Below are 15,432 nucleotides of genomic sequence, written 5' to 3'. Positions count from 1 at the left end.
TCCCCTAGAGCTGAAGTTACTGATGATTGTGAGCTGCCATGTGGGTCCTGGGATTTGCACCCAGGTCCTCTGGAAGAGTAGTCAGTGAGTGAGTGCTCTTAACCACTGAAATCCTCTGTTTTTAAATTTATTTTTTTATTTTTTATTTTTTTATGTTTGTTTGTTAGTTTTGAGACAGGTTCTCTCTCCATAGCAGGGGCTGTCCTGGAACTCACTATAGCCACCAGGCTGTCCTCGAACATAGAGAACTGCCTCCCTCGGTTGGGATTAAAGTTGTGTGCCACCACTCCCAACATGAAATCCTAATTGAAATCTTAGAAACACATTCATATTATACTTTTACCTGGGTTTGTTCTTTGGTAATTTTTTTTAATAATAAGTTGCCTCAAAGTTGAAAATTACTCTTTTGGGAACTGCATCACATTTATTCCTTGGATCTACACATCTCTATTTCCCAGTGCTTGGATACTGAGGAAATATGGGTCTGATCTGTCTGCTTTATTACAGGTATAACCCCGTGACCAAGAATGTGACCGTCAGGAGTGAAGGTGCTATTCAGGTCAACTTCACGCTCGTTCGATCTTCAACAGATGCAAACAATGAATCAAAGAAAGGAAAGGGGGACAGTGCCAGCACTGATGATGCCAGTGACCCGACTACTAAAGAGTTCGAAGCCTTAATTAAACACCTTTCTGCTGAAAATGGTTTGGAGGGCTTCATGCTCAGCTCGTCCTCAGACCTGGCTCTCTATCGATACCATTCATACAAAGACTTATCCGAGTTCCTGAGAGGACTTGTCATGAACTACCCACACATTACAAATCTTACCACGTGAGGATCACTTTGTTTTTCTTTCACTTTCCTTAAGCGGGTTCATTCATGCTTTGCCACATCCAAATGGACCTTAGACTTGCTTAGGGTTAGAGTTGTATAGACTGAGCCTTCTGAAAGTAAAGTTTCTCTTCCTAATGCTTCCTCCGACTGATTTCACACACTTGCCACGTTCCATCTGCAGATTTGTATCCTGACTAAATGTTGTTTAGCTTATTTTATTTTGCTGAGGGCAGTGGGCACATTTTGGAACTCTGAGCTCATCTGCCAGGGATCATGTCTAAGACTTGTCGACTAGAAAAGAGGCTTAGCTGCTGTCGCTGCTGCACTCTGGTCTGTTCATAGTCTCTCAGCTGACATTTTAAAGACATGGTTGATTGCGACCCTGGGAAAGCCACAGTACTAGCTCATGTCAAACTGGTGATTGGGACAGCTTTACCTTCCATTCTGGGGCTTCTCTGCTCAGGTTCCCTGTGTCATTATTCTAGGTCTTCATGCCTTGTTACAGTTACTCCAGAGCATCCACGATGAGTTGCTCGATGTGCTTTGCCTGCTGTAGGGAGGATGTTTACCTTTTGCCCCAGGCTTATGAGCTGCCTTCTGCATACCTAATGAGCATCATGTAGCCTTTTACTTTTTCACTTGTCTCATTGCATTGGTTCTTTGAATTTTGCCAGAAACTTTTGCTTCTTAAATTCTGATTTACAGTATTTATAGATGTAGGACAATGCTTAATTTGGCAGAACCAACTAACTTCCTTTATTGAACTGATTTTTTTAGCATTTCTGCCTTGTTGGGCATAAAGTCATCTACCATACTACCACCTGCAGTTTAGTCTGCGTAATTCGAATAAACCCAGACTGAACAGTCTTCTGCTAGCTGACTTAGTACATTTTTAAAACCCTTTTAATTCAAGGGTTTTTGATTCAAAGGTTTCTAATTCAAGGTGCTTTTGAAAATTAGATATTGCCTTAAAATACAGCATGTCTGCCATTGTTAGGGACAGACTTTTTTAGGTGGTCTATCACCAGGCACTAAGTGTCATTGAATCGCATCATGAAAAAGCAATGACTTTTATCCCTATTGGTGGTTTTCAATTTAGTGCTAATACATTACTCCTGACCTGGTAAATCTTCTGTCACAGTAAAGAAAGCCAGCCTTGAGCTCAAAACTCTTGTGAAAGTGGAAATTTGATCATTTATTTTGACTTTATGATCTTAGCTTTTTTCTGTCAAACTAGTGTTGCATTTATTGTAAAGTGTGTTAACTGTGTTATTTATGTAGATTAATTTAGGTTTTAAAAGGAGACACCTACATTTAGTATAGTTAAATATTTACATAAAAGAACTGAAGTGATAAGCCAGGCAGTGGTGGTGCACGCCTTTAATCCCAGCTCGGGAGGCAGAGCCAGGTGGGTCTGCTCCATAAAGAAGACAGATGCCAGCTAGAGCAGTGTGGTGAGGAATGAGGACTAGAGTCTGCAGGGCTGCCCAGCAGGGTCATGAGCTCTGCACCTGGCAATGCGGGACTTGGGTTTCACTTTCTTTGCTCAAGTAAAACTGTTCCTCCTAAGGTTTTCTGACAGTGACTCACTCTTTAAAATACTTAAAGGGTTCTGTGTTTTGTTGTCTTCATCTGTTTCTGTTTTTAAAGTCCGTAAGTTAAGTTTCACGTAACACTTGACTACTTGTTGACTTTTTGTTTCTGGCTCTAAAAGTTTGGGACAGAGTGCTGAGTATCGTCACATTTGGTCCCTCGAAATCTCCAATAAACCCAACATATCAGAACCTGAAGAACCGAAGATTCGTTTTGTTGCTGGTATCCATGGAAATGCTCCAGTTGGAACTGAACTGCTTTTGGCTCTGGCAGAATTTCTTTGCCTGAATTACAAAAAGAACCCAGTTGTTACCCAAGTAAGAGAATAGTCTGTTTTGCCATACTTTAAAGACAAAGGCTCTGGAATCATTGATATCAGGGCACCATTTAAAAATTTTTAATTTCTTACTATATTACACAAAAGCAGTGTTAGCACATTGTGTTATTGTAAGAAAAAGAACAATCGTAAGAAAAAGAACAGTCTTTGAATATCCTCACTGTTCATAGTGTCTTCCTAGTATATTTCTTTGTGTATGTTGAGAGGCAAAGAAGAAAAAGTCCTAAAAGTTTGTCTTCAGCCCTGTATTCCTTGAGGGTGAGGCTCCTTTTGACCTTGCCCACAGTTCTGTGTGTTCTGACTTGAGGAACTGCCATCCTCAGTTACTTAAAAATGAGCTACTATGTTGAAAAATAGAGTGAAAGATAGAATTCTTTTTACCTTTTCATATAATATATAAAATCTTTGGGAATCTTGGCTGTAAGTAATTGTATACAAACTAATACAGCATTATCTAATTAGCCATCTGTGGCTGTAGGAAAGAAAAGAAGTTTGTCCTAGGGGCTTAGGCATCTATGATTAAGAAGTCTTGCTTTGTGTTGTCTTAGGGAAAGGGGCAAGACACTCAGTAATTAGCACTGCCTGTATTGGATTTAGAGAAAGAGGGAAGAACCAGTACTCTTTGAGTATACACTGACTGTGCCAAGCACACTGCCCAGTACTTTGGATATATTGTTATTCGGTCCTCATCCTTTCAAGGATGGGATTCTCTATTCCATACAAGTGGAGACTGAGGTAGAGGTATTTGTTAATTTACAAAACATCTGGAAGGCAGTAATTAAACCAACATATAAAGTCTCTTGTTTGTGTTTCTTATAATTAAAAAACGAACACCAAGTTTATCTTGCTATAAAGCCCATGCAGTACTGCCATACTGTACCACTCTCCCACAAGAGACTGGGAATGAACTGGTGTCTTGATCAGGATTAGAAGCGACCTGTGTGCCTAGGTGAGATCAGACTTAATAAAACTTATTTTAGCATCTCCAGCAAAGGAAATTCCATCAACAGCTTCTTACAGGTTGCCAAAGTGTCTCCCAGACACTTGTTTGTTCTTTCTTAAAATGAGAGAGTATAAGATAGTGAAACTTCTGGCTGCATATTAGAATACCTCAGAGCCTTTAAAAATACCAGGGCTTGGACTTCATCCCCAGAAGGCATCAATATTTCTTCTATAACTCCTTAGGCTTCCCTTCCCCCCGCCACACAAAACGTGTCACAGCTTTTGGCTGTTTGCTTATTTGTTTGAGACAGTTTGACTATATGTCCAAGGTTGGCTTTGAACTTGCTATATAGCGCAAGTTGGCTTCAAACCATAACACTCCCACCTCCACTTCTGAAGCTCTAGGGTTTAGGCATGTACACTCACATACTACAGATCAAACTCAGGACCTTGTACATGTCAGGCACATGCTCTACCACTGAGTTATACCCCAGCCCAGGCTGTTCTTATATATAGCTAAACTTGTACCTACTGGTTTTATGGTAATAAGAGACCATATTTAAAAAAAAAAAAAAAAAAAGAAAGGAGAGAGAGAGAGACCATATCATAGGTAAAATACCTTAACAATCACAAAGCTTTTGAAGCCAGTCTGGGATACAGTAGAACCTGCCAAAAGAGAAACACAGTGACAGAATCCAAAGATTCTATTGAGTAAGTCTGTGATGAAGTGTAAATTATCTTAGAATATCCCAAAGGCAGAGATTTAAAAGCAAGTGAGTTAAAGGGTCTCGTATTTTCAGGAAGAAAGGGTTTATTGTGCTTCTTGCTTTGAGGGCGTCAGAGCCCATCGTGATGGTGAAGGCCTGTAGTGTTCAGGAGCAAGAGGTGGCCAGTCACAGTGGTCCAAAGTCAGGAAGCACAGACAGGAAGTGGTCTGTTTGCTTCCTCCTTTCTATTCTGTCTGAGACCCTGGTCCGAAGGATGGTGCCACAGTGAGGGTGGGTCCACAGCTAAACTTCTCTAAAAATACCCCCAGGCATGTCCAGAGGTGTGTTCCTGGAAGGAGTCTAAATCTAGTCAAAATGACAGTCAAGATTAAGTGTTGCACATTAGAAATACGTAGGGTGAAGCACCTCAGAAATTATTTCATGTCACATCTATAGGTATTACATGTGTATTACTGCCTATGGAGCATCTGGAGGAGAAATTATAGCAAGGCAGATACCCTAGCTTGGGTTTTGGGACATGCTGTTTTCAACTCTCTTTGTCTGAAAAGGCATTGGTATTTTCAGATATTACATTCCCACTTTTAATCCAGAAAAGAGTTCCACCATTACTATTCAGTCAGTGATCAGCAATTGTTTTCTATGAGGGCCAGATAGTATATATTTAAGCTTTGCAGGAGCAGACATCCTGTAGCTACTCAGCTCCATCATTATAACACACAAAATAATTAAACAGAAATGAATGGGCTTGGTTATTCCAGTAAAAACTTACACAGTTTTTTTGCGTAAAAAGCAGCCAGCAAACTGGATTTTGCCCACCTGGAGTACTTCTGTGACCCGTTTGTCACCAAGAGGATCGTTAATTATACAGTGTTGTCTCATTTTTTTATTTATTTATTTGAAGGCAATGAGAATTGTATTTTACATTTTAGTTTCTTTTAGTGTTCTGCCTTTTAAAAACACTATTTAAAGTGAACAATAAAGACTGTGTTGAGGGGGAAGTCCATGTCAGTTCCACATAGAGCTAATGGACTCTTGATTTCTTTTCATTTTAGTTGGTTGACAGGACTAGAATTGTGATTGTGCCTTCTCTAAATCCAGATGGGCGAGAGCGCGCACAGGAGAAAGAGTGTACCTCAAAGACCGGGCAAGCAAATGCCCGTGGCAAAGACCTGGACACAGACTTCACAAGTAGGACTGTATTTGAGGACGTTGAAGGACTTTGGGATAACTCTTTCTGTACTGGAGACTGATCAGCCCCATTTTGTAGATGAGGAATGGGGTGGTACTTGTCTAGGTTATGAGTGTGAAGTATAAATCAATGCAGACTTCCAGAAAATATTTTGAACTTTTTTCCTTTCACTTTGCAAAAGTAATTTTTTTTTAAAAGAAACTTAGTCAGGATTATTGGGGTGTTCCAGTGCATATAGAGGTAGCATAGGCCCTCTCTCTCTCTACCCTTCTGAATATGTGTATATACACAGGATGTTTGCATGTTGTTATATATATTACTAATGTGCACACATTATCTCAAACTATGCGCAACTCAGAATAACCTCCCTGTGAGAACATGTCTTTTTTGCTTGAGGTAGCACATGGAGAGATAATTACCTACAAGTTTTGTAAGACAGAGTTATAATGGAATTCAAATAGAGTATTTCTTTATGCTTTCACTAAAATTTAGAACTTGATATTTAACTTTTCTCTTTTTTAGGTAATGCTTCCCAACCTGAGACCAAAGCCATCATTGAAAACTTGATTCAAAAACAGGATTTCAGCCTTTCCATTGCTTTAGACGGTGGTTCTGTGCTGGTCACATATCCCTATGACAAGCCAGTCCAGACAGGTATGTTGAGTATCAGTCCACACATGTAGGAAATTCCAAGTCACTAAGTAACATCCCTTCTAAACATTTTTGAGTGAGCATTTGATTTGCTGTCTGCTCATATAATCAACCTTATACAATTGTCCATCCTGTACTGAAAGTGTTGGTGCAGGTTGGAGAAGGAAGGCCTGATGAAGGCCAAGCTCTATGAGTCCTATCTGTTCAGTGTGGTCTACAGACAGGTTTTGAGGAAACAGTGTTTGTAGAACTTGAGAATACCAAAAAGAATATGGCACAGTGCCAGATGCTCAGGGGAACAGTCTAAGCTCTCCCTCCCATGCTTGACATCTTGCCTACTGGGTTGTGCCTTGTGGTAAGCTAAACAGCTGCTTGTTGAATTTCCACCAGGTCACAGCATACGCAGACAGTTTGAGTCATTTTCAATGCAGTTACAAGGGATATTGCTATTAGGCCCCACTTGTCCGTAACTGAGGTACAATAAGCCAAAAGATCGTATCTTAGTGTAGTAGCATGTTGTATAAATTCACTCTTAGTATTTTTTTAATGTGAGGAAGATGTTTGCTCCTAAGTATGATTATCTTGGACTAAACAAAACAATATTGTTATTTATGGTAACTCCTCAGTAAACTTCAGTGGGGTGCAGAACTTGCTAGAAAGAGAGGAAGAGGACTTGAATCCACAGTACTGAACTTGAACAAAAATCTTTTCAATTTCTCCACTGACTTTCAAATTTTTCTTCTTGGTAGTGGAAAACAAAGAAACTTTAAAGCATTTGGCATCTCTTTATGCAAATAACCATCCATCGATGCACATGGGTCAGCCCAGTTGCCCAAATAAGTCAGGTAGGCATTCCCCCTACCCTGTGCTACTCATTTTGATTGATTGCTTTTGGGAGAAGAGAGTCTTTTGGTCTTGTTGATCATACATCTCCCAACGGTTTTATAGATGAGAACATTCCAGGAGGAGTAATGCGTGGAGCAGAATGGCACAGTCATCTGGGCAGCATGAAGGTAGGTTTCAGAGGATACAGTTAGAATGGGTTCAGAATGATGGTCATGGGGTGAAAAAGCAGGTCCTTTTTCTAAGACAGGGAAGTGATTGGCGTCTGCCTCGTGACTTCTTTGACATGCTTAAGCCTTAAATTAACCTGACAGTGATCTTCTATTGTAAACATTCTTAACTGTGTAATTTCATAACATTAGTTATACCTACAGTCTTGTACCACCACTACCAAGTATACTTCCAATTTTTTTCATTACTTCAAACTGCATCTGTACCAGTCACATACACAGTGACTCCCTGTTCTCCCTTTCCACAGACCCTGGTAACCTCCACCTCTAGGTCTAGGAATTTCCCCATTCTAAATATCTGATAAGGGACTTACTTGGTAATCCTTTGTGTCTAACTTCTTATATTAACATATTTTTTGAAGTTTATTCATTTCATAGCACATATCACATAAACTTTAGAACAAAATATAATTCTATTATACATAGCATATTGTATATGTTTGTCTCCTGACCTCCACAAACGTACCATGAGATGGACACACACACAATGTTAATTTAAAAAATTCAATTGGGGGCTGGGGTCCTCTTCCAAAGGACCCAGGTTTGACTCCTGGTACTCACATGGTGGCTATCAACCATCTGTAACTCCTCTCCTAGGGGATCCAATGCCCTCTTCTGGATTTCTTGGGTACTGCACACACATGCACAGACATTCATGCAGGCAGAACAGCACCCATACACATGAAATAAGAATAAAGTTAAAACATTTTTTTATTCACTGGGTTGTTAGTTTTCCATATAGTCTACATATTAAATCCTTATCATGTACATGACTTACAGATAGTTTCAACTACCATCCTATAGGCTGCCTTTTTAACTTTAATAAAAATTACATTTATTTGGAGAATGAAGCAAGCAAGTGCTACTTGTGGAAGCAGAGAGCAATTTTTGGGTGTTGGCTCTCTCTTTCACAGTGTGGGTCCTAGGATGGAATTCAGGTTGTCAGTCTTGGTGACAACTACGTTTACTTCCTGATTCATTTCTCTGAGCCTGTCTTACTTTCTTAGTTTGTTTGTTTGTTTGTTTGTTTGTTTAAGACAGGGTTTCTATGTGTAGCTCTGGTTGTCCTGGAACTCTCACTCTGTAGACCAGGCTGCCTCGAACTCAGAAATCTGCCTGCCTCAGCCTCCTGAGTACTGGGATTAAAGGTGTGCACTGCCACTGCCCGGCCCTTTTTTACTTTCTTGATCATGCCTTTTTGATAGGAAAAGGTTGGTTTTTTTTTTAATTGATGTCCAGTTTATCTTACCTTAATTTTTTTTCTCACGATTTGTTGGTTATTAAGACTGTTTTTCTTGTCAGAGTTTATGGCTTTAGTTCTTGATATGGTAGATGTTCCTTTTGTATATGGGGTAAGGCAGGAGCTCAGTCTATTGGAGGGTAGGGATCTAGTTGTCTTTAGTTGTCTTTTGTTAAAAATGCAAGCCTTTCCTCATTGAATGGTCTTGATGTCCTTTCCAAAAGCATTTGAACACAGATGTGCGGGTTACCCAGACATGCTGTCCCTCGTCTGCATACAGTCTGTCCTTTTGTTTGCTCCAGCTTTGTGATATCTTTCCAAACGAGGCTTCAGAAGCCCTTTGACTTTGTTCTTCTAGGGTTGTTTAGGGTGTTCAAGGGTCCTTGCAATTCCAGCTGAACCTGAGGTTGGCTTTTCTTTCTCTGCGTAAAAGGCTGTTTGGATTTACTTAGGGGTCGTGTTGAACCTATAGATCTTCTTTCTGACAGCATTTAATTGGTTTGTCTGTGCTCTTACAATTAGACAATGAGAGATTAACTGGTCTTTGGTTCATGTGTGCAACAGAACGTTGACTTCATTCCCATTTCTTTGCTCCTTTACTTTTTAAGAATTTACTATATGTGGGGCCTGGAGAGCTAGTCCATCAGTTAAGAATGCTGACTGCTCTTCCAGAGGACCCAGGTTCAGTTCCCAGCACCCACATGCTGGGACCATGCTGGCTTACAGCCACCTGTATCCAGTTCTAGGACAATGCCTGCTGACCTCTGTGGACACTCCATACATGTGGTGCATATAGGTACATGCAGGCAAGACACTAATACACATAAAACAAATCCTTAACAAATTCCTTAAAGAATTTACTATGTGGGAAAGATTTTTCATATTAATGACAAAATATTTTTCAAGACTTACTGAACAAGTAACTGTTAGAGAATTAATTGGTTTGACCTAGAAGAGAATATCTTTCTACATATATGAAAATTTAAAGACAGAAAATATTATACCTAGTCAGAGCCATAGCCTTCTCTTTATATGGAGATATGTTTGCAATGCAGAGGGTGAAGCAAGATGTTCAGAAAGATTCAGTGGCATACACTGGGGCCAGTAAGCAGCTGACTGAGGAGCCATTGCTAGATAGAGACAAGAGTGAAGAGTTTAGAGCTTTGAATTAGTGTGTTTGCATTAGGAATGGAAAGCCACTGAAGGTTTTGAGCAAGGCGATGGTGACATGATCTCAGTTTGTACTCAGGGGAAATTAAGTTCATAATAGTGGGCTGGATACTTTGGAAGGGAGGCTGCGAAGAAACTGGTTTGAACTAGTCTAGACAAGCAGTCATCAAGGAAGGCTTTGATTGCAGTAGTGACACTAGGCTAGGAACCAAGGGTTGAAGTTTTGGTTGTAGCATCCGAGGAGACGCTGAAGGAAGACCCCAGCTCCAATAGTATGCAAGAACACAAGTGTTTAATATTCCAGCATGCAGGGTCGACATCTGTACACAATGACAGCGACCCTGAGAGGAGCGTGCAGGCTCCGTTTAAGCACAGCTAAGGGAATTTCAGGAGTGGTTAGGTCATCTCAAACATAATTGGTCAAGCAAGGAGCAGTTACATGAGTACACTTTTCATTGGCTGAGGTTTTATCTTTGAACATACTTGGTTAAGTTTCAAGGGTCCTTAAGACATTGTGCGACTGACTCAGGCCTTGTTCATGCTCTCTCCCTCGTCCCTGAATGTAGTTTGTTGGTAAATGGCCCTTTGTTGGGAGAGACACCTGTCTGCCCCTCTCAGAGACCTGAAACCTAAATTCAGCTGTAGAAGTGGGAAAGTTTAAACCCTTCATTGTACTGTAGTAGAGCTGACAGGGTTTGGAAATTATGGGTGATAGTGAAACATGTCAAAGGTGAAGTTTCTGGCACTGCAACCCTGAGGGCGCAGTAGTGGCCTGAATACCTTGGCAGTAACCAACAGCTCTCTAGTTGGACTTAAGACCCATTCAACAAAAGAAACCTGGCCAACTTCTCAGGGCTAGTGAAGTCAAGGATCTTGGAGGAGAACCTACAACCACCACTTTACTACACCAGCACAATCCTTATTCTAAACACTTGTCCTTAGACCCACAGATACGTGTAGTCCTCACCCTCATCAAGGAAACCTCTCTTTATAACAGATGGAGACCACTGCAGAAAACCACAACCAATCAAAATGCAGAGCTGCAGAGCCCAATCCCAATAGATAAACCTATAAAACAACTCCAGCACGTATAGGCTTAGTGAACATTACAGAAGAGAGGGCAAGATTTCAAGAGCCAGCCAATCAAGGAGCTTGCTTTGAGACTGTGTCTCTTAGGAATGTCAGAAGCTATACCCATAAAAATCTCACCAACATGACTGCCTAAACATGAACTGAACAAGGACAACACAGTAAACATGCTAAAGTGGATGGGGGGAAACCCACAGGGCCTCAACCCTATACACAGAACTACAGACACTGTGCTGGGTGCTGGTGGATCTCTGTGAGTCCGAGGCCAGCCTGGGCTACAGAGTGAGTTCCAGGACAGCCAGAACTGTTAAACAGAGAAACTCTGTCTCCAAAACAAAAACAAAAACAAAACAAACAAGCAAACAAACAAACAAAAACTACAGGCAACTTAGGAATGGTTAGAATGGAAGATATAATATTCCCCAAAGAACAGCATACCAATTGGTTATCAAATACCACACCAGTTGGTTAGAATCCTAAATAGTTGGCCCTGGAAACACACGTATTAGTAACATCGTATAGACTAAACAGGTTATGTTTGGGTATCTGTATGTATACAGAATATGTGTAACAACAATCAATGAAAAAAGAGGTCATGGATTTGGAAGAGCTAGGAAGGCTTCGGAAGGAGAATAGAGGGAAGTGACATAACTACATTGTAATCTCAAAACATAAGAGAAAAAATGTTATTAACAAAAGATAGTATCATTAGGGAAATGAGAAAAAGAACAAGTTGAAGGGAAAGATGGCAGGTAAAGTTTGAAATCTGTCTGCACAAGTGGTTCCTGCACTTGACTAAGAGCTCGACTGTGGCCACGGCCATTGTCACAGCTGGTTCAGACTGAAGGTATCAGGCGCAAGTGCTGTCCTCCACCTCCAGTGCCGTGGGAGCAACAGAGAATTCTAGAGATGAGAGGCGAGCTGGCTGTCCGTGGGGACTCTTTCGTTCAGCAACCCCAATAAACATCACCCACACGTAGAGGCATTGTGAGAAGCACTGCTGCATCAGAAGGAACGAGACATCGCCACTGTCCTGTTTGTGACCCGTTATTGTACATGGTGACTTGTTTGTATTTGGTGTAAGATGCATCACAATGCTGCTTCTATCACCCATTTCTTTTCATTTCGTTTACAAAGTTAATTTTGCATGTATTAATTTGATTCTGAACTTTATGTTTCAGGATTACAGTGTTACCTACGGCCATTGCCCAGAAATCACCGTGTACACAAGCTGCTGCTACTTCCCAAGTGCAGCTCAACTCCCTGCCTTGTGGGCAGAGAACAAGAAGTCTCTCCTTAGCATGCTGGTGGAGGTGAGCTGGTTTTGAGTTTTCCGTTTCCCTCTGATACTAGGTATCAAACCCAAAGCCTCATCCATGCTAGGCTTAATCAGAGGAGTGTATTCAATGAAAACATTTATTAAAACATTTTTTAAATGTATATAGAAAGATTTTGTTCTGTGTGTGAAAAGGGGTGTGTGTGTGTGTGTGTGTGTGTGTGTGTGTGTGTGTGTGTGGTATTGGTGTGTATGTGTATGCTGTTAACACATGGGCCATCATACACGTGGACATGCGTACATGGAGGCCAGAGGTTGAGCTCACTTTCCACTGTATATACTGAGACAGGATGTCTTGATGTGTCCAGAGCTCAGTAATCTAGCTAGTCCAGCTAGCCAGCTTGACCCTGGGATCCCTGTCCCTATCTCCTGAGCACTGGGTCAGGGTAGGCTGCCATGGTCACCTGGCCTTTTACATGGGTAATGGGGGATCTGAACTCCAGCCCTCCTCACACTGGGGTGGGAAGCACTCTCCTCCTCTGATCCATCTCCCCAGGCTGAATTTTGTTCATCTTTTTGTTGCCAAAATAGATGCTGTGCATTCATATATCTTGAATCTGCTGTGGCTGCGAGCTTCATGCTCTTCCAGCTGAGGATCATACAGTTATACAGTCACTGTACCATGGAAGGAAACAATTCAAGGCATTTGAAGGCTGGCTTCTAATGCTTTAGGCTTTCAGAGACAAAGTTCTTTCTCTTACCTCTGGCTCTGAAGTACTGACTAATGAGCAAATGTGGTCCGGGTCAGTGGGGTGAAGGGTAAGCCAGGCTGACAGGGGCATGCTTGGTTCGGTTTGATTTTTGCAGAACCTTGCAGTACCAAAAACCCTTGGCATGCTCGTTAAGCACTCTACCACTGAGCTATAATACACCATCAAACCCCTACTTTGTTTAGACAGGTTTGCTAATTTGATGAGGGTGGCCTTGCACTCCGTTTCCTGCATCTGCCTCCTAAGTAGCTAGGATTATAGGATGTGCTCCACTACAAGGATTTTGTTATTGTTTTGTGTAGGGTGTGTGTGTGTGTGTGTGTGTGTGTGTGTGTGTGTGTGTGTGTGTGTGTTTCAAGCCTCAAGCTATTGCCTGTAAAATATCTGCTGACATTGTGAAACATAAATTATGTTATCATTTTTTTCAGGTCCACAAAGGAGTCCATGGGTTGGTTAAAGACAAGAGTGGTAAACCGATCTCTAAAGCAGTCATTGTACTTAATGAAGGAATAAAAGTACACACAAAAGAGGGGGGTTATTTCCATGTGCTTTTAGCTCCCGGTGTCCATAACATCAATGCCATTGCTGAAGGATACCAGCAGCAGCATTCACAGGTAAGAAACCCAAGTCAGATTATATAAGTATTTATTGTTAATAACATTTGTGTCTTATTTTGAAACTCTTGTAGAGAGCTTGAAAGGAACAAAGAAATGAAAAATATGTCCACCTCTTGATTACAGCATCTATTATCATTTTGTTGCCAAAAGTTTTCTGTTCCTCAGCAACAACAACCATAAAAACTTGCATAGCATTTTGTATAGTTAGGATGACACTCAGTTACCTTCCTGGTTTGTTTTATAGGCCCAAAAGCATTTCGTGAAGCAGGGCTATAGTATACCATAAGTGACTTTTTAAATTTTAATTTTAATATTTGATGTGTATGGATGTTTGCTTGCATATATGTTTATGCATCCAGCACATGCATTGCCAGCAGAGGCCAGAAGAAGGTTTGGAGTCCTAGATTCTGTAGAACTGGAGTTATGGATGGTTGTGAGCTGCCATGTGGATGCTAGGAACCAAACCCAGTCCTCTGGAGGAGCAGCCAGTGCCCTTCACTGCAGAGCCATCTCTCCAGGCCTTAGTGACTGTTTTATGATTCTTACACTTTATCCTTGCAGGTCTTTGTGCATCATGATGCCCCCAGTTCTGTGCTAATAGTCTTTGATACAGATAACCGGATATTTGGTTTGCCAAGGGAACTCGTGGTAACTGTGTCAGGTAAAGGTTTTCAGTTTTTAGTACTTAAAGTTAAAACCAGTTCTGCTGTTATGCTTTGAGAGTGGCTAGCCCCGACAAACACCTCTAGCTGATTGCTTTTTCCCTAGAGTCTATTTACCTAAGCCTGTTTTCCCCAAGCTCCTATCCTATATGTTCTCCTGGTTTGCCCCTAACTTCTGCAGGCCCATACTCAAATTCACCTCCACCAAAAGACCTTCACTCATTGCTCTAGCTAACACAGTAGCCCTGTTATTATCTCTACCCTATGTTTTTTTTTTCCATTATAATAGTCATCACTGATACTGTACGTATCTGTCCACTGTACTGTCTACATTTAATGTCCCCCACCAAAACAAAAGCTCTAGGCAACAGAGAGTTGATCTGTATCCCCAGACCTTCGAGTCATAGTCAGCACAGTGGCTCTTACTGGGTATTGTTAAATAAGCAAATGTTGCTCTGTATCAAGATCACACTGGCTGCTAGAACTTATGTTTTTCAAGGTCCAGGAAAGAGGGAACATTTCCCCCCTGGGTTAATGTGCCATTGTTTGAATTACTGAAAGGTTAAGGGGGAAACACATGAAAAACAGTGTTCCACTCCACTGCATCTGTTTGACACAGTGATCTTTCATTCATTTCTTCATTTGACTTGGACTTAAGGCAAAAGCCCAAGCTCTGTTGCAGGGGTGGGGTTCTCCGGTGAATCTTGGGAACATGGTGTGGTCACAGGACCTCTTGTGGGGTTCTTAACATTCTCATAGGAACCTGGCAAAATACAAAGAACTTGGTGGGTAAAGGCACAGGCATTGGATTCAGCCATGGGTGAAATCTAGCTTTGGCAGCCACTAGCTATTGTGAACTCAATTTTTATTTCATGACTATTATTTTTCTGTTGTTGTAAGACTGTTGTTTTGGTAACCTTGTATACAAGTTTAAAATAAGAGAGAGCTTAAGGCAGAAGGATCACTGCAAGTTAGAGGCCAGTCAGGACTACATAGCAAGTCTCACCCTGAGATACAGTGAGACAAACACTGAGATACAGCCTAAACAAACAAACAAACAAATGATGCCAGTGAGATGGTGTAGTGGGTAGAAGCTCTTGCTGCACAAGCTGATGGCCTGAGTTCAATCCCCGAAGCCCACAGTAGAGAGAACCAACGTTTACAAGTTGTCCTCTGACCTCTATATGCACACATGTGTGCACACATATATATGCACACATACACACACAATATAAATAAACAAAATGTAACTATTTTTAAG

At 41.1% G+C, this 15,432-nt stretch overlaps 1 protein-coding gene across 1 annotated transcript in view; it reads left to right on the top strand.

The window, feature by feature from the left end:
* Cpd (carboxypeptidase D) overlaps positions 1-15,432 on the top strand; it is a 64,455-nt gene that overhangs the window by 44,643 nt on the left and 4,380 nt on the right. Inside the window, exons 12-20 of the mRNA XM_028866796.2 lie at positions 508-831; positions 2,549-2,744; positions 5,487-5,622; positions 6,146-6,277; positions 7,024-7,119; positions 7,223-7,287; positions 12,028-12,159; positions 13,321-13,506; positions 14,071-14,170. Of these exons, the coding sequence (XP_028722629.1) occupies positions 508-831; positions 2,549-2,744; positions 5,487-5,622; positions 6,146-6,277; positions 7,024-7,119; positions 7,223-7,287; positions 12,028-12,159; positions 13,321-13,506; positions 14,071-14,170 (1,367 nt within the window). The remainder of the gene's footprint in view (positions 1-507; positions 832-2,548; positions 2,745-5,486; positions 5,623-6,145; positions 6,278-7,023; positions 7,120-7,222; positions 7,288-12,027; positions 12,160-13,320; positions 13,507-14,070; positions 14,171-15,432) is intronic.

This window comes from Peromyscus leucopus, chromosome 8b, assembly GCF_004664715.2.
Source record: "Peromyscus leucopus breed LL Stock chromosome 8b, UCI_PerLeu_2.1, whole genome shotgun sequence".
Classification (NCBI taxonomy): Eukaryota; Metazoa; Chordata; class Mammalia; order Rodentia; family Cricetidae; genus Peromyscus; species Peromyscus leucopus.
Note: the sequence above shows the minus strand (reverse complement) of the source record. Positions and strands in the feature narration are given on the sequence as shown.